General features: G+C 43.4%; 1 protein-coding gene across 1 annotated transcript in view; it reads left to right on the top strand.

Annotated features, from left to right (window-relative positions):
* The window catches only part of LOC109854252 (carbonic anhydrase-related protein 10), a 127,479-nt gene that overhangs the window by 35,314 nt on the left and 65,199 nt on the right, over positions 1–26,966 (top strand). The window contains exon 2 of the mRNA XM_020427142.1: positions 21,116–21,163. Within this exon, the coding sequence (XP_020282731.1) occupies positions 21,116–21,163 (48 nt within the window). The remainder of the gene's footprint in view (positions 1–21,115; positions 21,164–26,966) is intronic.

Here is a 26,966-nt window from a genome sequence, read left to right as displayed (position 1 = left end):
CGCAACTCGTAAAATGCTCCCATCATACCCGCCCGGTATTTTAGCAAAAATCCGCCTCATTTGGCCAACTTCTGCGAACAAAGTTCAACGTGGAATTTTATTACCATTCGGCCACGCCGTCACGCGTGCTTCAGCAAATACGTTGTAGTTAATAGGCAGTTTAATAATGAGGCACTTTCGCGGATTTCCGCGGGATTCCCCTAAGGGTATTGCCACGAAAATTCCCTGTGAATTACTATGCGTAGTTCCAGTGCAGTTAGAGTTGGCAAAACATATAATAAGGGTTTATGACTGTAAAATGAGGATAATGCTTCATCATCTATAATTGAGACTGTTAAAATTACGTATTTTCGGAAAACCTCTTCGACGTATCTTCGCGTGCCGTATTTTTATTTATTTTTATTTTCTTTTAAATCTGTTTAGTGCAAAAAATCAGGAACCAATACTTGACATTAACAAGGAGATAAAAGGAGAGATGAAAAAGATCTTCGCATAAAGGTCCGAAAAATTGGAGCTTCACCATTGAGCGAAAGAGCGGCCTGCTTCTGACCGCGCTCTCTTTCTCTTGCTCTCCCGAAGGGTACCAATTTAATCGGAAAAAGAGGGTGAAGGATAATTCCTCTTTCTCCGCTTTCCACCACCTGCAGCGCCTATCCGTTCTACCCAGCAGCAGCATCACCACTACCACCGTCGCACCACCACCAACATCACCGCCGACGCTGGTCGTCTATCTGTCTGGTCTAACCCCGGGCGCGCACCGGGCTATCTGTCGAGGAAGTATTTGCAGGCGACTGTACAGAAACCCAATTTAGTCTGCGGTCGACTAATCCTATCCTACTACATACCATCAGTCGATAGCTCGGGGCTCGACCCTCTCTCTCTCTCTCTCTCTCTCACCTTCTCTTTCCATCTCTCTTTCGAGCGCACTTCCTCCTCACCGTGCCGTCTCCTCCACCTCCCGCGCCGCTCTTCTCTGCCGCATCTCTTCCTCTTTCGCTTCCCGCTCCCCACTCGACAATCCCGGTAAACTGTCCGAAACTATTCGATCGTCCCAGAAAACACGTTTTTCGAGAACTCCGGCTAGTGCTTGCTTGCTTGCTTGCTTGCGCGAGAGAGAGCTTCGCTCTTAAAACTTCGCCGATATAATGTCCGGCTATCAAAGTTCCGAGTTCCCGAACACGGCAGTAAGGCCTTCTTAATGATACACTCTGGAATCACGTTCGCATTCGGTTTAAAGGACGAGAGAGAGAGGTTGCAACGACGGCGGACGACAGCGGTTCAATACTCGCAAGGACGTGTGTAACACACACACACACACACACATATATATACACACATACTCCCAGGTCGCGAGAGAGAGAGAGTAAGAGATACCCGATTTAACTAGATATATACATCATACTTTTGCTTCCGGGATGTGACACGAGCCGTGTCAGTTCCAGTGGCGTCGAGCTGACACGGCGAAATTTTCTGTTTGCCGGGCGTGCTTAATCCTCGATGGACGTAATTACTTTCTTTGTGAGAGAAGAAAGATTGATAATAAAACCGAAGTGACAGCGAACCGAATAAATATTAAACTATCTTGGGTCGCTTTGACTTTGCCCTTTTAAAAATAAATCGGAGCTCTCTGTTTCGAGAGAGAGAAAGAGAGAGAAAGAGAGAGAGAGATTCTCCGCTTTAACATTGTAAATACACGGTAGCGCCGCTCAAAGGGATAATATCAGGATACGCGTCTACGATATCGGGACTGCAACTGACTTTTCGTTTTTGACTCTTTCACTTGTTCCATCCGGTAATTTGCAAGGTTTCTCTCACGAAACTTGCGCGAAGCTGTATTACGCTTATTCGAGCGCACGTACACACACAAACAAGCGCACAAGATGCCGTAAAACAGGGAGGCATAACGTGCGGCGTGTTGGCGAAATAAGCCGACGAACGTGGCGCGGCCCGTCCGACCGATCCTATTCTGGACACGATGATGCGACATAGTTGGCGAAACACCGGCGAATAGTTTCCCCAACAATTTTGCGCAGTATTTTACCCTGTGCTACGAGGCTATCGCCACTTTCTCGTCGTTCTCTCTCCGTCTCGACTATATCGAGCAAACGCGTTTCTTTCTTTCTTCGACCGACGACGACGGTCGGGCGACCGTGTTGCGTGCCTCGCCGTCGACTTTCGAACAAAAAGCAAAGGGAAAAGGAAGTAACGTGTGCGAAAGACGGCAATTTGGAGAACGTAATCCGAAGCGAAATAAGCGCGAAGGCGAAAGGTGCAATTGCGAACCTTCGTTCTGAAAAAGAGTTCGTCCTCATTCCCTTTGCCGTTGTGTGTTAAAACATCGTTAAATAGAAATTAACTTCTCTAATTCCCGTGTAAATACATAAGTATATGTACTTACACTTTTTTAAAAATTCTTTGACGAAATTTAACGTTAAAGAGTGGCAAGAGACGTTGCTATCTCTAACGCGCGGTTTAGTTTATCGCGTATTCATCGTGCCTCGGTATTTCTGGCGCCGGTATCTTTGTATCGGGATTGTTCGCGAATGGCGCAAACTTGTCTTCTCGCGCACAACTTGGCAGAAGCCATTTTTCAAAGGGACAGATCACGAGCCGCCTAAATTTCTCCCGATGGCAGGAGCTGCCGCAAGTCGTTCGTCTTTCCGCGCGACGAGACGACTTCTCCCGCGGTGGCGCGATAGGAATAACTCAGCTCCGCATTTCGACTCGTGATTCTTTTTATTTCTCTTTCTTTCTCTTTCTCTCTCTCTCTTTCTCTCTTCTTTTTCCGTTCTCTCTTCCTTTTATACAGGCAGGCCGTGCACTCTCTTCAGCAGAGGGTCCTCTCGTTTCCAAGTTTCGACACAATGTCCTTTGAATTCTCACCGTCGGCAAAGAAGGCACGCAGAAGGCGAGTGTAATCTAAAGTTCGAACTCTCGATTAACGAGAAAGGGAACGCTAGAGCGAGAGGGGCGAGAAGACGAGATGGTGTGGGACGGGGAAGGCTGTGGCGCGGAAGGGGATGGCAACGGGGAGCGAAAAGGAAACCGATGGGAGCGAAATAATATTTCCTTCTTCTTCGTTCTGGCAGGCTGGAGAACGAAGAATTCGGGCGAGGAATAACTCAGTTGGCAAGTTTTCCATCTTCGCCCCCACACCCACCGACCTTTTCCTCACAGCCGTCATTCCTCCTCTTCTCTCCTCCGAACCCGGCTCAGACACGTACCTACCTACCTTCGATTTCTCCGTGCTGTACTTTCTTCCCTCGGCGGGGAAGACGATGCAGCGCGTTAGCGTCATTATTATCGTTATTATCCCTCACTAAGCAGCCCATCATGGAAACCATTTTCCCACGGCTCCTCCGTGGAATCTACGAGAAATTTATCGGCCCGAGAATACCGGACGAGGGGAACGAGAGCGCGGGAGAATGAACGTGCGGGATGGGGGAGAGAAAAAAAAAAGAGAAGACACGGAAGAGATAACGGCGTGCGATCTTATTTCGAGATGGTATTTGCATGGCTCACCGGTATTCTCGAAGCGAGGATGAGAGAAAAGAGTGAGGGCGGAGTTCGCGCGAAAATAAAACTCGCGCGTTAAAGATTGTCGATTTTGCGAGAAAAGATATTTTATTGATTGATTGATTTATTAATTAAATTAAATTAAAACGATGCAGCATTTTACGTATTTTGTATATATCGTCAATTATTCCTTATATTATTTATTACATTAGCGGCGCGCGAAAAGCAATTTCAAAAGCGATAACAGATAGTAATTATCGTCTTTTAATACGTTTCAAAATTAGATCTTGATTACAACATCGTATTGAATCGTTCAGCGCCGTCGTATCGAATGAATAGCGGGAAATGAAGGAGCCGGAGTGTATTAGATCTCGGTGGCGGCGTGTGCGCGCGCGCGCGCGCGCGCACGGGGTTAGATTCATCCCTCGGATGACGTTAAATAATTCCGCGATTCCGCGCTTGCCACGCGAGAGCGTATAATCCGGCAATATGTATTTCCTCGCGCGCAGTTCACCGGCACGGATAATAATTGGCCAGCATAACTTGAAAACGAGAGGAAGACCTCGAAACGAGGGTTTGCGCGCATGAGAATCGGTGCGTAAATCCTCATTCGGGACCGTATTCGTGGATGCCGAATTGCTGGATTCTCTCACTCACTCTCTCTCTCTCTCTCTCTCTCTTCAGGCGATTGAGGGCGCGCCGACCTCTCGAAATAGTGGTGAACGCACGGCGGGGACAAGGTCCTCGCAGAAATTATCCGGCATTTCGAAACCCTTGGATTACCCTTATCGCGCGACCCAAATTCAAACCCCCGTTCCCGCATCGGATTACCAGATCTCTCCCACACGCGCGGTATAACACATTCCACCAGAAATCCCAACCCGAAACATCCTGCGGGCGTTATGGATACACACAACGTTGACACAAACACAAACACGCGTATACACACAGACACACTCAAACGCGTAGGACATACGCGTTAGATATCGGTCGGGAATGCCGCGTATATAAGGTAGGCCGGCACGTAATGCAGGTTGAATTACTCGAAGTAACGCACGCGGATAAAGTCACGATGTAACGAGATTTCGTTTGTTATTTTATTAGCGTCCATAAAGTTGTTTCGTGCTGATTCGTTTCTGACTGATTATCGTCGATCAAATGTCTGAGATGATGTGATCACGTGGAGCAGAATTTGACACGTCAAAAAAATAATCAGAGTTCTCGCGAGAATTATTGACGAAATTCATCTTCTTGCATCGCGTTTTTTTTTTTTTAATTTATTTTCTCATCTCGTGAACACGCAACACAGTTTATTTTTACGCAATTTGTTTAATCACACGTTTTATACAGATGTACTGTAATTCTAATTTTATTTAACGAAGTGGTGAGTATAGCTTACTTTTTGTTGCGCGTTGAAAAGCATAGTCGACGCACAATGTGACGTTATTAGCACACACGTGTTTGTATATTCGGCTCATTGTTGGCCTGAAGGGTTGGTATCTGCGCGACCGCACTATCGCGTGATATCCGGGATAGATAATTATCGTATCGGCTCGCTCGGTATTCGTCTCGTTATCATATACATATACATATACATATATATATATATATATATATTCGAACTAATACCGATGAAAATCTCTGAATCTCGCGGTGCTGGTACTAATTAAAATATCATCTGCGTCTCGTTGGTCGAATCTAATTACCTGTCACAACAGGGTCGTATTAACTTCCGCCGCGACGGAACGTTCGAAAACACACGCGCGTTCGACACGCGCGATATATTGGATCGAATCGAGCGCGACTAAATGCGCGCGGATTCCGGCCAATGCGCACGTTTTTACAATCAATCAAGTTTAAAGCGTGTTTTCAAATGGTCTCGCTTAAAATAAAAATTCGCTGTTTCAGAATGGAAGAAAAAAAAGCGCAAAAAATAATACGCATTGAAATAGATGCGTATCTATCGATCCCCTGTTTTCGGAATCACATTGCGAACGTGGCGTAAAAATCCGGTTCCCCGTATTTTCAGGGAAAGGAAAGAATACAGCGGGGTAATGGTAATTGACTCACCCTATATATTTCGCGGAGATTCCAACGGGATACGTCGATACGTACGCAAATAACCGAAACCGATTGCATCGGCTCATGCCGAACAAATAATACCAGGGATGGCACGAACGTGTGCAGTCGCCTGCGGATGCGGTTGTGCGTGCAGAGGCGCGTATCGAGCGTGGGCGCCCCGATATATATATGTATATATACGCAGGTAGCAGCGTTGCAGGTAGCAGGATGAGAACGCACTCACATCTACTCTCACGCGTAAACGCGTATGTGAGCGTATGCAATGTATGTGTACAATATATACATATGTACGCGAAAGCATTTGTAAACGCGTCCGCGCGCTCGCCTCCATTTCCGCACCTGCACGCGAACGCGCGCTATCGGGCCGCGACAATGAGGGGGAGTAGCGGAATTGTTATTGGGTGTCGCAGATATTATTCGATTAAACACACTCGACTAACTGGTCATACCCGGAGCCGTTCGAAAGCGAAGTTTGTCATTGGCAAATACCTCGTGCGACACGTGCGGGATTGCTCGCGCGGTGTGACTCGTTGATGATGGCATGCTGACGTTGCTCGTAATATTGTTTGCGCACTGATCACATCGATAAGTCAGAATTTTCCGTCGAAATTCTCTCTTCCGTGTTAAAAAAAAAAAAAAAAAAAAAAAAAAAAAAAAAAAAAAAAAAAAAAAAAAAAAAAAAAGAGAAAACGAGCGTTTTAGAAGAGCAATTGCAAAGGGAATCAGAATTGATTTGTCGTTACAGAATGCGTGTGGGGTGTGTACAAAATTACGTTTCACCTCCGTCAGGAATAAGACAATAACAGAGAGATCCATTACAATAGCGGTTTCGCTCGGGTCCCTTTTATTAAATTAATTACAAACACAAGAGAGGAACTATGCTGTCCGCAGAATGTTGTGTAACAGTAGAGACACGCCGGCGGAAGTTAAACTAATGAAAATCTCCTCTAGATTGGTAAGTTATGGCATGCACTAGCCCCTGTGACGACGCGCGATAAACCTCACATAGTTAGGAGAGAACAACTTTCTATTTGATCCAACCAATTATTACGAATACGGTCGCAGCTTGAAATTTCAGCCTCGAAAGTATATCGGAAGCTCGGAATTGTTTTTTTTTTTCTTCTTTTTGTTCTTTTTGTTCAAACAAAAGTAGGGAATCTCCTTGGGAATTTCTAATCAAACGCCGCGCGATTCGACGACGCGATTCGTTTGAGAACGCGACAGAAAAGTATCGCTCGAGAATCGCTCTTCTATGTATCGGGGAAGGGGGGAAGGAAGGGTTACGTATGCACAGAGCGATAAATCGTTTAATTTCTGTTTTCGTGAAAATTTCATCGGTAAAACGCACTTTGTTCGCTGACGTATTTACGAAGTACCACTTCCAAAATTGCACGTCACAAACAGTAATTCAATTAGCGTTTCCTACATTTGCGTGGAAAATTGTTAAATTATTACATTCTCCATGTGTGTTCTAGACAACACGAGTACCATCTACAAATAATAATAATAATAATATTAATAAAAAAAGAAAAACAATGTTTTCTGGTATCAAAAAAATGTAGAAGCACGCGTTGCATTTGTCAATTCATTCTACAAGTGCAAATATTTCTATGTGAATAATAATTCATTTCGAATTGATGAAACAAAAATACGTATATCGCGGAAAGCTAGCTCTGCACGCGATCCGATAATTCAATTCTACGTGTCGCAATATCGACACACGTAGGTAGCGCCTACAACGCAATTCTTGATTCCCGAAGACGTGACGCGCGATCGATCGTAAACTTATTAATGAATACGATCGACACGACTGTCGTTAGGGAGGGACACGACCAACCTCTTGAGTTTAATTACCGGGTGTGCCTTGCGCCCCTTGTTATTATTACCTCGGCCACGGGGACGGACTATTAGAATCGACCTCCGTCAAGCTCCTCGAGCGGGAGAACGTTGCATGCACTCGCGACCCAAACAATTCCAACGGGTATAAGGCGGGCAAATCGATCGGCGAGCGAAACCATAATACGGGAAAATGTTGGCGCACCGTCGGCATTCAGTGGATGAATATAAGATGAAATCGGGAGGGAGAGCGAGCGAGAGAGACGGGGCGGACAGAAAGACGTAAGATGGCGGAATCTGTACGACTGTCTCGAAACTGGAAACGAAGTACGGTACGGTCTTCTTCCGCGGAAATATGCACGAAATATAAAACGCGACGCAATATTCCGTTCTTCTGCTCCCGAAGAAAGAGACGGAGAGAAAGAGAAAGATTGAAGACTCTCTTGCTTCTCTTAATTATACTGTGTTATTTCTTAACTATCGTGAAACACTATTTGAATATTATCCAACGCGGTATGAATTTGATGCTCCGCTTCAACTTTGCTGTAATATTCGCTGAATTTTATTAGCAATTTTCTTCTTAAAGGGTGCCATCATCATACAGTTCGCTATTCTCGAGAACAGACTTCGATAAAATTACATGGTCGCGTTTTATGTCAAGAAAATTTTAGATATTTATGATTGTTTTAAATAGAAGTAGGGAAAATTAAATGTGTAAGAAGGTAAAATTTTTAATAAAGGTTATAAAATTTGACAGTTTGTGTTATATTGGAAAAGAAAAAAAAATAAAAACGGTAATATTTTATTCAATTTTTGCAATATTCGATTGTATTGGTTGATCGATCGTATTATTTTGTCCCTGAACTGTACAAAAAAAGTTACTACTTATCAACTTCTTAATTTTTTTTTTTAATTCTCAATTAATCTCGTTAGATAAAATCATTTTTTTTTAATTTTTTTTTTTAATTCTCAATTAATCTCGTTAGATAAAATCAAGTAATATATGTCAGATTTGATAAAACTATATTTTCTTTAATAATAATATCTTATACTCTGATCTGAGAAGTATATATATTTTATAATATATTTTATAAAATATATTCACGACGCGAGGTTTCTTTCAGTTTTGTTACGCTTTTAGACTACGAGGTTCGCAATGTGTGCGATAGCGTTTACCGTAATGCGGAAACCGAACGGTAGATAATAGCTGAGATAAAAGGGAAGAAGAGGAGAAACAGAAGTGGCAGCGAGGAGTTGACGGAGAGAGGGATAAATACAGCGCGCGCGCAGCGTCAGAGAGGGCGAGATAGGAGGAGAGGCAGCGCGGCGCGTGGCTAAAGTGGATTACATATTGCTGTCCCAGCCTGCAACATGTTGTACACTTGGCCGTACCGGCCTTCCAGGTAAATCGAATCACCGCTAACCTGAACGAAGTTTCACCCCCTCTCGCCATCTCCCCTCGTCTGCGCCAATCTCCGTTCCTAAGTGCATACGCATCACCGACGATGCTTGGTCGAAAGTAAACGCGTCGGTCTTCTTTTTTTCTTTTTTTTTTTCTCGAGCTGAAAAGTGTCAAAATCCGATCAGATTGCCCGAAAAAAAAAAACAAAACTTAAAAAAGTAAATAAAAAATACAATCAGGTTCTTGATTTCAAACACAAATTGCGGCAAAGTGAATAGGTGGGATTAGGTCAGATTTGACAAAGTGTTTTTAGACAAAGCATTGGAAACAAAGTCGTACAAATATGATGTTAGACAGCTTAGTGTGTATCCGTACGCCTCCCCTTACGGTCGATCAGAAATTCATGAAACTACTAGCTTGTCGCGATGTCAGCAAAGTTCGCGGATCAGACCTGAATGTCTTACTCAGTTGCATCTCGAGACAAGGGATGAGGGTGCCATTTGCGACGTAGCTCGTAAATTCTAAGCAGCTTAGAAATGGCACACGCAACTCATACTCTCTTCGTCGCGTACGTATCCCCTCAATTCCCACGGGTTGCCAACCCGTTGCACTTGCGTTCGATGTTTCCTCGCGCGATGAGCATTCCCGGAAGTTAAGGACACTGAGAGATGAACGGCGCCGGTGCTGCATTTCGAATATACTGACACGTGTATATACATATATGTGTTTTATGTATCCGAAAATCAAATACTGTTCAATGGAAGAGGATTTGAAGAGAGAGACAGTGATATATGTATGATCTAATTTTATGCGAATTAAATCAACCACAAGTATGGCTCAATAATCTGGCTCAATTTTGTTATAATATTTCTGTCTATATTTTGTTACAATATTTGGAAGAGTCACGATAAAAATTCACGAAAACAAAATAACTTGCGCAAGAAAACCAGCGGCACTTCTTTGGCTCATTTTTACTTTTTAATTAAGTCGTAATTTTAAGAGTAAATCTCCGCGACATTTTTTTAAATACTATTACTACCGTAACAATTCATAAAAAAAAAAACAACATATACTAAATTTTCTTGAACAGAGATACGACATATATTTATTTGTCGTTTTCTACAACCACGGTTTGTGCCTAGTGTTGCCGTTATATACCTTGTCGAAGCATTGTTCCGTTCGAGGAGTATTGTGAAATCATCGTGCTTCGTACGGATTTCATTACGCCACCGTAATTAGGACCGGCGCCGGGAAAGCACTTGTGGATGAGAGGTGGAACGCGATATTAGTTCATTTACGTGTCCTAATGCCGCCGCGAGGGCACGTGTTTACGAGGACGTATTTACGAGTGCGGTGCCTGCGCCCCTCGTTTTCTCTCACGTAAATTTTAACGTCAGTGGCGTAGCCACCCACCCTTCTGCCTGTCGCAACAAAAGGATTGTGAAGCGCCACCAGACGCGTTTTACTACGCTTACGTATGTATATATATATATATACATATACACGCTCCGTGGCGGAATAACGATAAATGCCATAAGCTGCTACCTTCAGAGAACTGGAAACGTAAAATAAGATGACATTAAACTTGAATTTCCGTCTCAAACGTTCTCTCAAACGCAGAAATAACTATGTAGTCAAATTGAGTAAACTCTGGCGTCTATCACATTATCAATAAATAATACGACATTAAATCGAGCTATTTGACAGTCAGGATAAATGTTGAATAGATATAATTTATAATTATATATATTTATAAATACATAAATTACATATATATATACATATACATGTAAATACACTGTATAAATATATACTATACTATATATAAATATTATATAAATGTTATATATGTATTTATATATATAAATAGATTGTAAACAAAAAAAGCAATGTTCTACGCTCGTGTGCTGTGTATTTTCTAAAATCGTCTTCTGTTCCCGCGCACTCAGCCTCGAGAATCATTTACATATTTTACACAACTCGTAAAATTTTATGAAATTTCATTACCAGCACTAGGCAAAAGCACACGGCGAAATGTTACACGGAAAACAGAGCGGAAATGACGTAGAGTTCCTCGCACACAGCGCGCGATCGGCGCTGTTTATCTGCGAAATCTTTTTCGCAAGAGGGTTTCAGCCGGAAAAGGTTTAAAGGAGCCATTGAATCGAAACCCGGTGAGAATTTCACCTGCCACCTCGATTGTCCGCTAATCTCATTGGCCGGTCCTCGGAGAGAAAAGAGAACGCCGGCAGGGGTGACGAGACCGTTTGATTCGGCCCTGTGTGCCGCCGTCCCCGAGGCTGTTCTCGATTCCGGAGGAAAAGAGAATAGACAGGACCGAAATCCAAGGGAGAGAAAGAGAGAAAGAAGAACGAGGATGGGCAAGAGTACTCTCGAGTAAACAAAGAAGGAAATGGGGTAAATAAAAAGCAACCGCCAAGGAGGATGGGTGTCGGTTCGGGTGCCGTTGTGTGTATGTATTTACACGCGCGCACACACACATACGCGCGAACAGCTGGGAAAAACGAATCGGCACAAAGGGTGTGTCTTAAAACGTAGACGAGTCCTCGAAGTCTGCCAAAAAATTTTCTGCGATTTATAGAAAAATTGTTAATTTCGTGTTACTTTGTGCCTCTTCACGCGGCGGTAATTGCATAACATTTGTATTAGTTAAATATTTGTTATTTGTAATAATAATTTAAGAAAACAATATGATAAAACCCAAAATTCTCACATTCCGAGATATCTCCACCCCGTAGAGTCCGCGCGCGCGAGAGAGCGCCCGCGTGTGAGTTACGCGCGCGCACACGCGCTTCTCGATTCGGGAAGAACCACACGGGGAAAGATAAGAAGAGAGCCATGCGAGCAGTTTCCACGGGGCGAACGAGGGAAAGTCGCGAGCGAGGGGGAAGAGAACGTAAACGATGAGAGAAATGGGCGTGGGGCTAGAAATGCGGCGCGAGAGAAGAAGTTGTGGAAAAGTAATCCGGACCGGCGAGCTTTATAGTTTTGTTTATTCCCTCGCATACAATTACGCTGATGACGCGAAGTAAACCCCACGGCCTGCGCAGAACCTTTTTATCCCGCTTCTTTCTCCTTCTCACACACATTTCTCTCTCTCTCTCTCTCTCTCTCTCTCTCTCTCTCTCTCTCGGAGAAATGGAAACGACATGGTGGTTCCGCTAAAACGCGACGCCGCGGAAGATGAGAGCGCTGAAACGAGACTCGGCGGCGCCGGCGACACGACGCGACGCTTCGTGGCGCCGCGAAGCGATTGTAAATTCGAGGATGAACGGCGGTGGAACGGGAGACGGGCGGACGACGAGAGTCAGGATTAAGAAGAGACTACCCCGCGCATACGTATTTACGACCGCGCTTACTTGAGACGCGCCGCGCGCCGGTTCGATATTTGCTCTGCGGCACACAGCGCGATTCGTGGCGCAAGTAGTAAAAGTTTATGTTCGGTCGGGCTTCGACGAAGTGCTCAATCGGCGGCGGTCGCTCGTACGAAATCGAGTACGTAATCGATCGGCGAGAGGATCAAGTTACATATCGATGTGCAATTTCTCACGCGCAAGAGAGTCGGGATTAAGTTGGCGCAGAACAGAGAGTATTACGTACGTAAAGTAAACGACAGCGTGATATTTTTAAAGCTAGCATTCAATTCTCTCGTTACAACGGAAAAGATCTAAAAATAAAATTAAATTAGATTCCTTTCGTGTGAAAGTGTGTGTTTACGTTCGAAAACAAGAGAAAGGAGGAGAAACGCGCGGCCATTAGAAGAGCGCCGCGGCGTTCGTGTGAATTATGTACCGTCTACGTGGATTACGCGTAAAGAAGTAGTTTACACGGTCTACACGTAGATACCGGGCTATTCACACGTATAGACATTCGCGGCGGCGTCGGCGTCGGCGTCGGCGGCGTCTCGATTTGCCGAGAATTCGCGTGCGCGTGGAGCGATTTATTGCCCCTGTCGCGAAGTGCGCGGCGATATCAAGCTTAACGAATCGCATCCGTTACGCTGAAACCACAAGTTAAGTGAATATCGAAGGAGCTGGTATATGTACATACTTTTCGTTTTTCATGATTAGATTTTTTTTTCTTTTTTTTTTTTTTTTTTTTCATCGCTTCATTATTATTTCGCCGCCGGATTAAATGCCAGGATATTTGATCACGCAAATTAGATATTGATGTTCGCCTCGTCGAGGCGAACGGTGTCGTTCGCTTTAACCGCGAATAAATTACGAGCGAATCGATATTGCGTGGTGAGAACGGCGCGCGTTTCGATTTGTCGGTCTTGTCTATAATTTTACCTCATAATCCAGTCTGTGTACCAGTCCATTTAATTATACGTTGCGTAACGTTAAATTAATAATTATATTCATAACGTCGCAGCTCCAAGTTCGAAGTTTTAATCTCTGTTTGTAGAAAATAAATTTCGCACATATTGCCGTAGAAATTTGTTTAATGTAAAATTAAGCGTTGCTCGATTCACCAGCAACTCTACTTTGATTACATTACCCTGAATGAATGTAAATGACGGTGAGAAGAAAAAAAAAAGGGAATATTATTCGCAGAGATCGATAGACCCATTGTAGCAATGTTTATAGTGACTTCGCGCGTGACGAGTTCGAAATCGACGTGTTGTACCACACCTAGTAGTAGTTCGGCAAAATCAAATAGGACCTGTGATGAGAGAGAGAGAGAGAGAGAGAGAGAGAGAGAGAGAGAGAGAGAGCAAAGGTGAGAGGGTGAGCAAGGAGAGGAAACGACCGAAAGAAAGACGGGGTTGAAAAAGAAGGGAAGAGAGACGAGAGGGTTGCGAGTTGGCTGTATGCGGACTGAATTGTAAACCAGACTGAACTTTTCGCCTTTCTTCCCTGGTCGTTGCCCGAGGACGGGACGGGTGGTGGTGAGAGTATGCTCGAAAGTGGTGGTGGTGGTGGTGATGGTGATGATGGTGGTGGTGGTGGGAGATGAAGTTCGTTCCTTCTTTAAATTACATTTGGCCACTCGTTTGGACACCCCGACTCTCTCACCTTCCTTCTCTCTATCCGCGACTCTCTCCTTTATGTAATCCATTTCGCGCTCCTTTTTGCTCGGGCACGAACGAACGCCGCAGTAACGCGCCCCGTTCGCGCGCATCCGCAGCCCCAATTCCGCCTCGCGAGAAGCGTAGGCAATAGGGAATTCGTTTACGATCCGTTTCTTCCTTCGTGCCTCGTGATTAGGCATAACTCTCTGCCCCGGGAAGAAAGGGAGCTTCTGGTACATACATCAAAAAAATTAGCATAACAAGTATAGCAGCTTTCACGCTTTTATGAAAGTTATAAAACTTTTTTTCTCTCCCATTCTGTATTTTCCTATCTTAAAAAAAAAAATATATATATATATATAATATGCGCGAGAAAGGTGTATACATTCTTTTGCAATTAATAAAATGTAAAAGAAGATTATATTTATTCTGATGTTTTAATATAAAGAAAAAGAGGTCTCCGTAAAATATCCCGGAAAAAAAAATTAAAATGTGTGCATTTTCATGGTGCTGCTTTCTGTGTGTTTGGACAAGTTTGTTGGAATAAAGTTCAGCAGCTTTTGCGCTAAACTTTATTATGAAAGAAATTTGCACGCGTCGGTCGCTTAAATACACGAGGAAGGGAAGAACACAGTCGGTCATTAACTGTCGGTGAGTGTACGTCGCGTCTCTTCGTCGCTCGTGCTTCTTTTCATCTTTTAATCCGGAGGCTGGGACACACACACACACACACACACATATATATATATGTATATGTATATATATATATATATCTGTGTATATATATATTTATATGTGCGCAAAGGCCATCCCGACCCTTTGGAGTCATCCGTGTCGTCGGACGAGCGGCCCTTTTCGGCGTAAAGTTCATTTACACTTTTGTGCTGCTTCAATTTGAATTTATCCGTTTATACGGGGCCGGGTTCTCTATGCAAAAAAGGGGGGGTCCTTAGCTGTGTGCGGCCGGCGTTATAAAGACGTATGGATGAATATGCATGTATTCAGATCACGAGCGTGGTAATATGGTAACGCGCGGGCGCGCCCCGCGCGCCGTAGTAGAAGAATAAGTATTAGAAAATTAGCCGGGGCGATGATCTCGTTCCGCTTCCACGTCACGTCGTTCAAGTAGGAAGGGGGAGGGGCCTGGTAATTTCGCGCCACGTATACGAATAGAATTACGCGGAATTATAACGTGTCGAGAGATCTCGCCACGGCCTTGCCGGCCTTGTGTATCGATTAATCTGTAACGAACGTCAGGATTCTCTTAAGCGCGAGAGGAATTCGTTTTTTCTTTTTTCGTACCGCAGAAAAAACACGCGACGTACTATAACGCGCACGTGTACGTAAAGTTTCGACACACATCCCATATTTCTCGAGAGTTTAACATCGGAATACACTCAACGAGGAAGTTGACTTCACTCGGGGAACTGCGTCCCAAGCGCGACGACGTCGTTCCTTGTCGTTCGTTTTAAGGAGGATCTGTGAAGCGTTTCGCGAATACGTACTTCGCGTTTGCGAGCGAAAGAGCTTCCATTAGTCCATCTTGGAAAATTATTTCGCGCGCCCGATCGCTGAATAGTTTCAGTTTGCGCGATGTATGGTCTACGGTTTGCTCTATGGATAGTACTTTCTCTCTCTCTCTCTTTCTCTTTCTCTCCGGTCGGCTATAGACTTATTTGATATTCCCGTTGATAAAAGAAAGAGGCAGACGAGAGATAGTATCTACACCGTTATTTGCCCAGTCTTATCTTGTGAAGCGGCGCGCCGGCATTTGTGGACTGTAATTTCGTATGGCGAATCCACGGCGATCAATTTTAATGTTTAATCAGTATCAGGCTCACGTGCCTTTCATTTATATCACGAAATATTTACTTAAATTATCCGAACCGCGGTGCTTTAACACACTCTCTCGCGTGCGTTAGTTCTCCGACGGGATAACTCCCGGAGGGTGCGCCCGCGCAACCCCCAGCCCTCTTCCGCACTTTCGATCCGTGATTCAATTTTGTTTCACTTTGTTCACTACACACACGTTACGTGTCTTTGCTCGTGCCTGACCCGAAATTAATTTAGCGCAAACACTTCTACCCCTTCCCTCTCTCCATCCCGCTCTCCGATTCGGCAATATCGCCCGTTCCCGCCGTCGTCTATCCCCGGCTCTCGCAAAATTGGCTTTTCCGTAGTATCGCTCGTGGTAAAAATCGAACGAGGAACTGATTATTCATGAAATCGATTTCGTTGACGATGAGAAATTACACATTTAATCGAAAGAAGTAAAAACAACACTTAACATTTAAAATCAAACGCGAGCTGATCATTTCTGCGTCTGTGAAAATAAAAAAAAAAAAAAAACAAAAAACAAAGAAAAGAAAGAAAACAAGTGGATAATTTTTCAGAAGTAAGGACGCGAAGTGTGTCCTGATTATTCGCGAGCGAACTCTTTTTCTCGTCGATAAGATTAATCTTCCGTTCTGTATATTTTTTTGCGAATTCTCCGCTGCGGCACGTGACATGAATTATTGAAAGCTCCGCAGAAAATTATTCCGCCGACCTTAGGGCGATATCGAGTCTGACGCGCGCGTGTCGGGATACACGCGCGCGTTGTTTTCCGCGGTGGAAAAAGGGTTCGTGAAAGCGGGCGTAATGGTAACGGAGAGAGAATGAGAGAGAGAGAGAGCCGCGGCGGAATATAGGCGTTTCTATCGATTTCGCGCGTAATAAGAGTAACAATTTGCCGAACGCGGGGAGGAGAGACTATATGTAAGTGCGCGCTCGCACCTGCCGGTACGAAGAGTACGCTCGCTAAGGGGGCGGTACGGGGTGAGAAATTGGCGCAAGCGTTACCCTCGAGGCAAGGCTCTCTCTCTCTCTCTCTTCTAACCCGCGTACAATTCCCATGCGGCCCGTATACGCGTTTGCGAGGCGCATGCGAGAAGCCCGTCTTTAAGTGCATTCTCGCAGCCGCGAGACTTTTATTGCCCGTATAATTGCGTAATTCTTACGCGGGTGACTATGGAACCGATCCTTACCTCCTCTCTCTCTCTCTCTCTTTCTCTATCTCCGATGTTTTTTTCTCTCCGCCGCGCGGAGGTTTTTGCCCAACGCGTTTTACTCGCAAACGCGCTGTGTCCACAGCAGCCGTAACAGTATTTCTCTCTTTAAGTGCTACTTCGCTGTTTATTCTTTTTTCCGGCAAAGTACGTAATGCACGAACTGAATTGTTACGGATTGCGCGAAATATTGTCACGTTTTGCCGCTGACGCTTACATCAACAACATTTCCGACGTTTCGATATTTTTTAAGCGAAGCGCAGAGTTCCATTTTCTCGGGCGCTACGACGTATCCAGTTTCACGCGAAGCTAACGCATTCAGTCGAGATCTGTTATATATATATATATTAAAAATTGTATTACCGCCAGTTTTTTCATCGTGAAACTTTTTAAAGCACCGTTACAACGTTCTTGTTGTTGTTCGGTAAACGTAAATCGCGTTGACGTATCGTGGTGTGCTTTGGAGATGAAATTATAAATTTTAGATGCGTTACGCGAAAATGATAAAAAATGACAGATGTTGCTTCTCATAACAAATTTCGTTGTATAATTAAGTAGAGAAACGGAAACTTTTTGAAATAAATCTCTACCCGTTTCTCTTTCGCGTAACTGCGTCTTCTGTCTTTCTTTCCGATGTAGTTAAAAATTTTATACAGAGATACAATCCCTCTCCCTTCCTGTCATTAAAAAGAAAAATCTGACGAATTTTTCTTTGGTGAAAAAAAAAAAAAATGCGGAGATGGAATATTCAAGCGGAGAGATTCTCTTCTCCGCTTAAACAGATGCAACACTGTTGGTTAAAAATCCACGTTCGGGGGACGAGGAGAACATTTACATACGTATTGGTTCTTTCGGCACTAAAAATACAATCAAGAAAATGTTCTACATCCGTCCGACGGCGCGTTTCTTTTTCGCGCAACAAAAAAAAACGTACGTTACGTGCGTGCAACGTGACTAAACGCAAAAATATGATGAAAACGAAAAAAGTAAAGAGAAGCAAGAAGAAGAAGAAGAGAAAGAAGATGAAGAAAAAAATAAAATTCAAGAGAGAGAACGCAAAGCGCGAGATTTACTCGTTGCGCATCCCGTCTACTACTTAACGTAAGTAGTTCGTCAGAAGCAGGTCAGGCATCGATGCCTACACTGAAGTAGGTAGCGCATGGCACTTGTGCATTTCTGGATAACTCGTGAGTGGTCGTAACGCGATTACTGAAAGTCTCTCGCACACTTTCCTCGCGTTCCGATAAAGTTCTCGAGGATGGTATCGTGCGCGATTGAGTCGCGCGAATCGAGGAGTTTTACTGGTGCTCTGAGCGCAGCCAATGCGAAAGTCTTGCCGACGATACGCGAGAAGGTATCGTCGTTATCGATGTGCTTCGTTTCTCTCTCTCTCTCTCTCTCTCTCTCTCTTTCCTTTTCTTGCTAAAAGCGTTCAGAATAAAAGTATCGGAAACCGTCGGTGTTCGCGTCCCGTACACGGGGAGACGTGCGCGATCCGCGCGCGATAAACGCCTATCGTATAATCGAAACGGCATCGGGCGGGAAGTACCTCGTAAACTTGCTTCTCTCTCTTTCTCTCTTTCTCTTTCTCTTCGCGTATGCAAGTCAGTATTAATAGCGACTTCATGGGGGCCTCGGTCTAACGAAGTTATCGATCTCGCGATTTGTCACTCTGATATATTGCTCGCGCGGAATTCTACCACGCATATTGTCGCGTAAAATTGGAAATTCGTGATAGATGACTTTCGTTGAAGAAAAGTCAACTTTAAATTCCCCGCGTGTTCCTCATTAAAATTTAAATCACAAATTGTGGAATTTCTCATCGCGCGTGTATTTTCTTTTTCTTTTGTTTTTTTTTTTTTTTTTTTATTTTTGTCTGCTTTTTCACCCGTGTGTGTCGCGTCAAAACAATCCGAACGTAATAAAACGCGCGATGAGCGATTAATCTTTCTTGCTTGAACCTACGAAATTTCTGTCGCAAATGAAATATTCAAATTAGGTGCGTTTTCAAGGCGACGTCGTTGTTTAAAAAAAAAAAAAATATCACGCGATGCGAGATCTCGCTAACTAAACTACTTTTCGGCGGGGTCTGCGAAGATTTGCTAATAAACCTTCTTTTATTGCGTCATCAAGAAATTCATCTATCTTTTATTTCGCTCCGAGAATCGAGGCAATCTCTCGCTTTAATAATAATAATAAAAAAGAAAATATATGTTGGGAGAGAATATGACCGTCGTGAAACGAGCTTAATCTGATTATAATTTCATCATTAAACTTAACAACGTTTCCATCTGCTTACAGGTACTTTCGCGGTACTATCGTTGACGATCAGATTTAAATCTTAACAAGATATATAAGACTTGTCAGAGTCAGAAGCTTAAACTTTGCTTTTTTTTTTTTTTTTTTTTTTAATTCTGTCTTGGCACGCAAAAATGTAACAAGTAATTAAAGATACCGCTTCTGTGCGTGATATTGCATACACTTTTTTTCATTGAAAAATTAATAAAATTAAACAATCATCAAAGACAAAGATGTGAAGCAACGAAATTAAAAAAATTGCATCGTTCGATTTTTGTGCAAATGTCAGTCTTAGATCAAATATACTTTTAATAGTTCAAGAATCGCGCGCGCGTGTGTGCAATACTCGCTCTGATAATATTATCCGTTGAACGTGTGACAGTGACGGGCGTTACGATCGATTATGCGGGATGCTCGCGATTGTCGATCTGTCGTACGGTCCTCGCGAAGTACATTCACCGCTCGCGCGAGGGGGGCCGGATCGTGTATTCCATTTGTATTCGCCGACCTGACAGCCGAAGTTTACACGTACGCGTTTTCTTCTTTCCTTGGCAAATATAAGGAATTTGATTTCACGTGACGACAGCGCGCGCATCAATTCTTCCCCGGTCATAACGCTTGAGCACGATGGCAGATTTCGATATTTGTAAAATGGCTTTCTTTCACGCCACTTTTTTTCGTTTTTCAACGTTTTCAGATACACAAGTCATTTATCTCGCAGATGCAACACAAGTTCCGATAAAGCCGACTAAGATTGATACATCGCGTGTTAGTTTATACTCGCATCTTGTCGAATTTCTCGATAATATGCTTCTTTATCAATTTTCGATTTGTATAATAGAAGATTATATTGCGAACGCAAACATATATACGTGCATAGAATCGTGTGAATGAAACAGATAATGTAGTCGCGCAGATTTCGATACAAGAGCACGTGCCTGCCGCTTCTATTAAGATGTACACCGTCCAATCAGCGAACATGTATGCCCCGTAATGCGCGCGCCGTACACGCGGATAAACATGTGGCGCATCGGATATTATAGACACGGTCGGTAGACCGTAACAGCCAATAGATCACGAATGCTGAAACGGGGAACAGCTATAAATATTGCCGGGAGAGAAAGAGAGACTGTGAGTACAGTGAAACGCCGGTCGAGAAATACCGAGATTGACAATAAAGAGAGAGAGAGAGAGAGAGAGAGAGAGAGAGAGAGAGAGAGAGAGAGAGAGAGAAAGAGAGGAGATCCGGAGAGTAGCCCGAGAAAGTTTTCCAATTTGAAGCAATTAGTTTGCAGTACGGCGCTGGATGGCATGCATCCAGATAATCGAATATGGGTCAGCGTTTCTCTCTCTCTCTCTCTCTCTCCCTCTTTCTCTCTGTCTCTCTTAAAGTGGGATGAGTCGACTCTACGGCCAGAGAATTGCAGAAATACAGAGAGAGAGAGAGAGAGAGAGAGTTTCTCATGTGCACGTGCGACGGGTCAACCTCGTCGCACTTCTGGCATGTCCGACGCGCATAAAACCACGTGGCACGATTCGGGAGAGCGGGTTGCCTTAGAACTTCCACCCGCGGTAATCGATTGATCGATCGGCTCTCCGATCTACAACTGCAATTGATCGATGCGCCTGGCCACGTCGGGTCGGACCGACCGGCGTCTTCGGGCGCAGTGATAGAGCTTTAAAGTTTCCCCGCCGTACGTGTGTTTGCGGGTTTTCGAATTTGTTCGGAGAAGAATATTGAGGAGGCAGACTGCAATATCTCGGTACCGTTCAGTGATAATTACGTTAATACGTACAAAATATCGACATTGAAGATATCGCGATTAAATGAAATGTATTTATGATAAAAATGTGACTTACATTTGTTCATGAATGTCATTTTGTATTTTTTATTTACAGAATCCGAAGCCAGTTGGGAGGAATGGTGGACCTACGACGGCATCTCTGGTGAGTGATTCTTTTGCTTGAATTGAAGAAATGAACTTTTGCATGAAAATTGAACTTTCGCGTCTCGATGTCTGACACCTGTTAGATACTTCTACTGAATATTTGCGCGATAAAAAAACAGACGCATAAATTACGCGAGTTTTTACTACGCTATTTTTATTGTTATTTAATTATTATTGCTCTCTTTTTTGTCAACAAACGTTCGCTCAGCTCACATGTTTCGCTTACATTTGCGTTGCGCTGTGTGTTGCGCGATAATTTCCGTGTTATTTCCTTTTTTTTTTTGGGTTGGGTGGGGAGAGGAGTGGGTGTTTCCGTCATGTCACGCGGCGTGATAGACGAGAAGTAGGAAACTTAACCGGGTCTCTTGCTCTAAGTTTGTTCATTTCACACAAAATGCTCGCAACTTCACTATCAAACACCAAGCTTTATGCGACGTTAATAGCGGAATTAATATTACACCAACGCACGATGTTGCCCGCGCGTACGAACAGTATTACGAAAACTTGAAATTAATTTTATATAATCAAATATTCTCTGCAAACATTGAGAACTGACTTTAATGTACGCTGCGTCCGGTCACTAAACAACAATACAAGAAATAAATGTTTACAATCGCAAAAACTTTGCAAAAAATATTTGATAAATATTGCAGTAGCTCGAGTGTATTTATTCGAATTGTGATTTGTATTACTGAAAACAACACACGTATACACAAAAGATGCAAGCGTTTCGCGGGCTCAGCCGGTCGCGCGCGGCTTCCTAATTTTCTTAATTTTAAGTTACGAGGCCATCGAGTGCCTCCGGGCACCGGTGAATTTTTTAATCTCAGCCGCACCTTTCTCTCGCACTCTGCCGCCTTCTTGCTTCCCGTCTTCTCTTCGTTGTAGTTTTTATTAAAAATAAGCGAGCGCCGATAAGACTGCACCGCGCCGGTCGGAGGTCTTGAGTTTAGAGCGTTGTTTCGCTATGCGAACCAGCTGCCACACGAAAAACAGTGCCGTGTATATTCGAACGTTGAGGCGGTCGCATAAAACGCCAAAAATTTCCCGCCGCGCTTTCTCGAGACACGTCGGTTTCTTCTTCCCTGTGTGTTTTTTTTTTTTTTTTTTTCATCTTGACGGCGCAAACCTCACGAATTCCTTCGCAGTCCCTTGACATCGGATAAGGAAGTGGTTGATCTCATTTCGGAATTTACGAGAGCCGCAGAATTCCGTCATCGGTTAGCGCCGCAACGAAATTAAGTTCGTCCCGCGAACTGCCCGTAATATCGTTATCGCGAGCAATAGTCTTGTCTCGCGTTGACTTTTATCAGTGGTAGTGGTAGCAGTTCCTACTTCGTACCTCGAAGACTTTTGTGTGTGCGCGCGATGCGGCTTAAAAATGAAATTCCCCGAGAGAAACGCGGGAATATTGCTTTAATGAAATTGAAAGTAGAACGCGTCCACGCGATAGGGCATGCGAAAAAATTACCAATGCAGAATTTAATATTTGAATATTTTTAACGCTAATTTTTTTATATCAGAAATTTTACCGTTTTAATTTTAGTCTTTCCGATCTTTTTTGCAATATATTTATATTGTCACAGATGCGAAATATTAACGCGCTTTTTATCATGGAGCGCTTTAGGAGGATTAGCAATCTGTAAAATTGCTTGGCGTGTTTCGTATATTCTCGTGAAAAATGAGAAAAACTTTTTATCTTCATAAACATACGAGACCTACGGGCCTAAGTTAAATATAATGTTTTAATCGGAATAGTTCGCACTTTGAACACACCCGGTGCGCCGTCGTATCGGGTCTAGAGGACTTATTACAACGATCCGGAGGGTCGATTTTTAGGGTTCGCCGGTGTCTCATATCGTGGGCAGATGGGTTCCTCGTTTTACAACCAATAAGCGCGCGCTCTCGGTCGCGCACTTTGAACTGTCGTTACGTACCTCGCTTTCCCCGGATTTATACAGGGGTTCTTTAACGCTTATCGCACTACTCCCTCTCTCGTTCTTAAAATCTTTGACAAATTTGTGGGCAAACTTTCCTCAGCGGAAGTTTGATTACTCTCGTCGTTTTTCCTCAAAATTCGGCTCGCGCGTTCAAGACACGAACAACATTTATTCGGACGTAAACTTCTGAGATAAAAATAAAATGAGGGAAAGATTTTAAACGAAATTTTGTTGTACAGAAATAAGATCTTGTTGTTTATATATTGGCACTTGTAAAAAGATTTAAATTTAATTTATCAAGTTAAAGAAACACCGACTCTTCAAGAAGCACCGACTCTGTGAATAAGATTGAAAATTTACGAGTATCTATTGTCGTAATAGTCTCAAACGGTCTTAGTGCTGTTACGTGAGAGTAGCAACATGGAAGGCTGCCCAATCTCATAAATAATACAATCTCTCTCTCTCTCTGTGTGTGCGCGTGCAGCGTGCATGAGCAATTGCATTTGCGCGTGTATTTACGCGACGGTAGAACAATCCAGTTAGGGGGTTGCAACGCAGATTGCACGATGTTGCAAGCTGAGCATTCGTGCCTTCTTTCGACCTCAAAATGCACCGCGCCACGGCAATCATATTTACGAGCAACTCTGATTTTGTGAGCGACACTCTAATGCATGATATATCTTTGATTTCTCCCAGAGGGAGAACTCGAGCGAACCGCACCGCCCCGGTGGCTGAACTTCGCCACCGTTGTCGTGTGTTATAAATGCGAGTCGAGGAAAAAAAGTTTCAAGACACATTGCTTTGATTATTCGCGTAATGTGTGTTTTCCGTCTCTCTCTCTCTCTCTCTCTCTCTCTCTCTCTCTTTTTCTCTCTCCGGACGTAGTCTTTTACGTTGTAATAAACGAGAAAAAGCGACGTAAAAAAAAACCTAATTAACAGCAATTGGTAAAAAGCACGGCGAGGTGACTCTCTTGCTTTGTAAAAATTATCATGTTTAAAATATAAGACATAATTACGTTATTTCTATGCAAATGAAATAAAAGAAACAGAGCGAATTGAATTTATTTGATCTCTCATGAGGATTTCACTTTCACTTTAATTCATTACGATAATGCGTTTAAGGCTGCTGATTTTAGAAGATTAAACAGTTACCGCTTCGGCGGCGGGAGGTGATTCCATAATACTCGTGGTTATGGAAACAGGTCGTGAGGATTATTAGGGACGAGAATTGCCGTAAAGAGAGAGAGAGAGAGAGAGAGAAAGAGTTAGAGAGTGAATCACCGCGAATAAAAACGCGTCTGGCTCGCGAGAAGAGATCCCCGCAAATGCGGAGAGAACTTTTCTACGACGACGACGACGACGACGACGACGGGATTAAGCCCGGCGCGCGCGAGCCTTCCTTTACTACGCCACACGCAACTGGTAGCATTGGCAGTATCTCGGCGAACAGTTTCTTAAGTCCAAAGAAGGAATCAGTGCGAGGAAGCCGAAGATGAAATTTTCGCGACGCAGCAAGAATATGTCTTTCTGCCTAAAGATGTCGGAAAATGTAACGCGTTTCTCGCGGGAAATATCGCAGCCGTAGTATCGCGAATTGCAAAAAATTCCAACACAATAAATATGCGAAAATAATCCGTGACAGTAGAAAAAACTTTGATTATTTTTACATTTTTTAACGTGTAAACGCGCGTCGCACGCGGTTAAATTCTGTTATTTTTTTTTATATTTCGGAATTAAACGTGGCACAAACGCTCTTACAACTGCTCGCGCGAGGGAAAGCCTTGAAGAAATTAAAACATTTCGGCGGATTCTTCCTGCGAAGAAGAACCTCCGCCGCGCGGGGTCTCGCCCGACGAAGAAATTGTGAACAACCTTGTTTTCTTGTCGTCCAAATATTTACTCGAATAAAATGGCCTTTTCAAACTCTCAACGCGTTTCTCGGCGGGGCAAACCTGCGCCGAGGATTTGCCTGCTAAGTTTTCGGTAGCAACTGAGAGTGCCCGACTACCCGGATATTTGCACATCCGCGTTAAATCACTAACACTAATGTATTTATGAGGGAGAAGTTAGACGAACCTCCATGCAATACGATAATTGAAATTACCGCGCAAACCAGTTTACCGGCGGGAATTGCGGGCTTCTATGCTCTAAATATTCGAAAGCCTCGCGATATTTGTATAGTTATGGAGGAAATGTTTACCAGTTGATGAGGGAGGAGGACACAACTAGAGATTAAAGCAAATCCTCGACGTAAAACCGAGCTAAGTTTAAGACGTACTCTTACGGCAAAGTTTGCATTGCGATGTCTTCTGGACATTTAATTTTAGGCATTACTTTTACATATTGCGCGCGTCCTCTGCGCAAATAGAAAATATGCGCTTAACAATATTATTATTCTTTTTGCTCTCCCGACTTTCACGGGCGGTTTGAACTAGAAATTTCTTGAACCCTGCATTCGGTGCCGACCTTTATCCAAATTGCGGAGTTGTCCGCTGTTCAACAAGCATGAAATGGCCGGACTCCGACGTTTGGATCCGAACGTGAACAAGGCGGACGGAAATATCGTACGAAAGCAAGCACCGAGGCAATTTTACAAATGGTTGCACGAATACTGAATGTCCCTTAACGGCGAAACAGAGGTCTGTGTGTAGTGTCACGTAACCAAAATAAATATGCAAAAGACGTGAAGATGAAGTTTCCCTCTAAAAAAAATCCGAAGAGGTGGTATTGAATCCTTTCAAAAACTCGGCAGACGTAAAGAAAATAAAAAGTCTGAAAAGTTACCTTTCGACAATTAAATGAATTTTATACTTTCTTTTCGTGATGTGAAAACGGTTCATTTAACAACGATCTCTCTAATGAAAATACATACTTTTTTCGAAATATTTTTGACGCGGATTCTTCTTATCTCTTCTGAAATATTCACCGCGTGTTCTGTGTATAGGTCATTTCTGCGGTACTTTGCATACCGGACATGAATATCTCACGGTGCTATCTTTGGGAAGTTAAACGAATGTACTGTGTGCATATCATATTACCGTAATAAATCGGGATCTCCCAGAGTATATCTGGAATATTACAAATATATCTGAGAATTGTATATGCGCGCGCGCCAGATAAATTCTGTCAGTTCGCCGCTCGTTTATATTTCGCGATATAATCCACAAAGAAGAGGAAACGAATAATTTATTAGTTACATGTTTCCCCAGTGCACTTCACAATATTTATGCACATATATGTGTTAAATTAAGATAGCACTTAATGAAACGATATACAATCTTGTTACACGTACGTGTTTCAAATTAAAACACACACACTCGAATTTGACAACTCGCATCAGCACTTGTTCATTTTAATTCGCACATTGACGCACAAAAATACGGTCGCGAAATAAGAACGTTTTGTAAAATGACATTTTTTTTTTTTAGAAAGATCGTTTTATTGAAATATTTGCTCGTGTCATTTATTTTTTTTTTCTGACGGCCTTGTTGCGAATGTCGATATTTAAATCGATATCGCGAAACGATATGATTCAGCAAGTCGCTCATAATAGAGAGATTTATGTGACAGATATGAGAAGTTCGCACGACCAGTTTAACCGTATCGAGCGAACAGCTGGTTAGACACGCTAGTCTCCGGTAAGCAAGTCGATCATTCGGTCAATCAAAGTTTGCCCCGCAAGCCCAACTATTCCGAGCGGGTGAGATTACCAGGCGAAATACGTGTTCGGCACAACCAGAGAGACGATCACTCTCTCGCGTGCGTAAATCCCGGACTCGTACTTTGCCGAACCATACCGCGGTAATCAAAATCGTCTCGGTTCTACATATGTACACGGAGATCCACTTTCTCGCATGCC

Source organism: Pseudomyrmex gracilis, unplaced genomic scaffold, assembly GCF_002006095.1.
Source record: "Pseudomyrmex gracilis isolate BER0280 unplaced genomic scaffold, ASM200609v1 scaffold_62, whole genome shotgun sequence".
NCBI lineage: Eukaryota > Metazoa > Arthropoda > Insecta > Hymenoptera > Formicidae > Pseudomyrmex > Pseudomyrmex gracilis.
This window is presented reverse-complemented; position numbering and strand designations above follow the sequence as displayed.